Source organism: Aptenodytes forsteri, unplaced genomic scaffold, assembly GCF_000699145.1.
Source record: "Aptenodytes forsteri isolate BGI_AS27 unplaced genomic scaffold, ASM69914v1 Scaffold143, whole genome shotgun sequence".
In the NCBI taxonomy this organism is placed as follows: domain Eukaryota; kingdom Metazoa; phylum Chordata; class Aves; order Sphenisciformes; family Spheniscidae; genus Aptenodytes; species Aptenodytes forsteri.
The window spans coordinates 8,583,266-8,586,015 of record NW_008794951.1 but is presented as its reverse complement, the minus strand read 5'-3'; the positions used below and the strand labels follow the sequence as shown (position 1 = coordinate 8,586,015).

The 2,750-nt window shown below is 49.1% G+C and overlaps 1 protein-coding gene across 1 annotated transcript in view; it reads left to right on the top strand.

Moving 5' to 3' along the window:
• The window catches only part of MORC4 (MORC family CW-type zinc finger 4), a 21,067-nt gene that overhangs the window by 15,670 nt on the left and 2,647 nt on the right, over positions 1–2,750 (top strand). Inside the window, 1 exon segment of the mRNA XM_019471025.1 lies at positions 1,723–2,341. Within this exon segment, the coding sequence (XP_019326570.1) occupies positions 1,723–2,341 (619 nt within the window).

Genomic DNA, 2,750 nt, shown 5'->3' with positions numbered 1-2,750 from the left:
TGGGATTTTTATTTATTTATTTATTTATTTTCAACTTCTCTCTTTCACCCCCTCCTGAAACCGTTACTGCCCATGTCATGAGAGAGCAATGTGGGCTGCTCCCACACGGTGGCACTACTTGCCTGGCTGAAGGGCTGCCCGGCTGTGTCCTGCACTTGTACCTTCTGCCTGGCCACTGGTCGTGCCCACTGGTTGCCCAGGGAAAGGCCTGCAATGGGGCTACTGGGTTGAGAGCAGTCGAGTGGACCGTGGCATCTCTCCCTCTGTGGCCCTCTGCACATGATGCAGCTGGTTGGTGGATCACAGATCTATCTGGTTGACCTTCTGCTCCTCCTTGCAGGATCTTGGGGAAAGAGAAAGCCACTGGGTTACACCAGCTTTGAAAACATTGTGTGAGAAGAACAGTCCTGCTCATCAGCAGTAGTTCTCAAAGTTGTTTCTCTCATCATGATGGTGGGGCCAAACATCTGTTGCTCCTGTTTTCCCTGCCTCAGCTCTTCCCCAGGCCGCTCTTGTTTCTCTTCACTGCTACCATGCTGAACTACTTTTTCCAAATATGAGCTCTCCGCAGCACCTCCAACAAACTCCATCAATATCTTTGCCCTCCACCCCTGTTCATCTCTCCCAACATCCCTATAACTCCCCCACACTCTACTTTTTCCTATGTTCCTCCTTGTGCCCATGTTCCTTGTCCTGTTTGCCCAGCGCTGTTGGGAATCCATCGGAGGGCCTGGGCCATAACACAGACATGCAGATGGACTGGCCTTGCCCTTCCTGAATTCAGGCTTTTGATTGCATTACAAATGGGTCAGGTATCCAGGGCTCTGACAGGCACAAGATCTGGTTGGGTTTGTGGACAAACACGCTCCAAATGATTTTATAGCTGAAAAAGCTTGGAATGGCAGCCTGTCGGAAACATACCAGCCTGCCATGTTTAGTGAAATGCTTCAGGCAAATGTATTTCAGACAGGACATTTAGCAAATTTCTGTGAGTTTTTTCTTCAGGGACTGCAGTTCAACCTCACTGCTATCTCAGATGGGAGACAGGCGGTGGGGCTGGGTAGGTAGGGAGCCAGGGTCTTTGGGCTTTGTAGCTCTGCTACTGACATGTCCCCTGCATGAAATGAGCATGATAGCTGCTTGTCCTAAAATGAGAGTGAGCATCAGGAGCATTATGCTATAGAGAGAGGCTGATGCCATGAGTTTCCCTCAGCAGCAATCCTCTGTGCTGGGGCAGCAAATGCCTGGCCGGGAGGAGGATTGATCCCCACAGTCAAGGGATTGGTAGTTTGCTACAGCTGCAGCAGGTATTGAGGTCTGAGGTCAGCTGTGCTGTGAACTGGAGGCACTCCAGGTGGCTCATCCTCTCTTTTTCTTTTTTCTTTTTCTTTTTTTTTCTCTAGCAAGCCCAAGTTGACCATAGACTAGATATAAGGAAGGAATTTTTTACGCTGAGGGTGGTGAAGCACTGGCACAGGTTGCCCAGAGAAGTGGTGGATGCCCCATCCCTGGAAACATTCAAGGTCAGGTTGGATGGGGCTCTGAGCAACCTCATTTAGTTGAAGATGTCCCTGCCCACAGCAGGGGGGTTGGACTAGATGAACTTTAGAGGTCCCTTCCAACCCAAACTATTGTACGATTCTATGATTCTATAAAAGAAGAAATACTGGAAAAGCATGGGGACCTAGTGGAAGCTTCACCTCCAGAACTGACTTGTCCCAGCCCCCCTACTTGTCCCCTTCAGAAGAGCTTTGCAGTACCTTACCAAGAAAGGGAAAAACTTCTGCACATAAAACAGGAGGATATGAATGTAGGTGGCAGCTTGCACACCTGTCTGCTCAAAGAAAAGCTGGGCACTCTGAGCAGCACCAGCCCTGCTAACAGTGTATCACACTGCCTCAAGGCAGACACTGCAGCATTGCCCAGTAGCTCAACAGGAGATCAGGAGGAGACTGGTGTGGTCCAAGGGAAGCTGGAAAAGCAAATGCCAAACTTAATAGCAAAAAGACAGGCTTCAGACTTGAGTGTGTGTGTAAATTCATACGGGAGCACGAAAGACATAGACAAGGGATTCTTTGTGGCAGTTGGTGTTTTGAAGACTGCTGCAAGTGGTGAAGCTCCCATTTGTCTCTTCCCTTTTGGATGGAAGGCAAGACTTGACAGATCAAAGGTGGAGAAAGCTCCTTGCCTCAGCAGAGGAGACAGAGGAGGAGAATTGCAGGTCCTTAACACACAGGAACAGGAGGATATAATGGAGTGGGAGAATGTGAGAAGACCAGTAGAGAATATCTTTGTGGAACTGAGGACTATTTCAGCAGAGTGGGATTTGCTCAGGTGCAAGGTAACGAATCTGTGGCTATGCATCCCTGCTACTTTGGAGGGTTTTGGAGAGAGCAGGTCAAAGTGGGTTGAGAAGGAGTGACTTCTCTATAAAGAAGGTAGTGGGCTGCTGCTTTGATCTGCTGACTCTTAAATTCTTCAGGCCTGGCAAAGCTCTTTTTGTCTTACTGATTGTGCTGGTTTTGGCTGGGATAGAGTTCATTTTCTTCAGAGTAGCTAGTATGGGGCTATGTTTTAGTGTTGTGACTAAAACAGCCTTGATAACACACCCATGTTTTAGCTATTGCTGAGCAGTGCTTACACAGAGTCAAGGCCTTTTCTGCTCCTCACATTGTCCCACCAGCAAGTAGGCTGGGGGTGCACGAGAAGCTGGGAGGGGACACAGCCGGGACAGCTGACCCAAACTGACC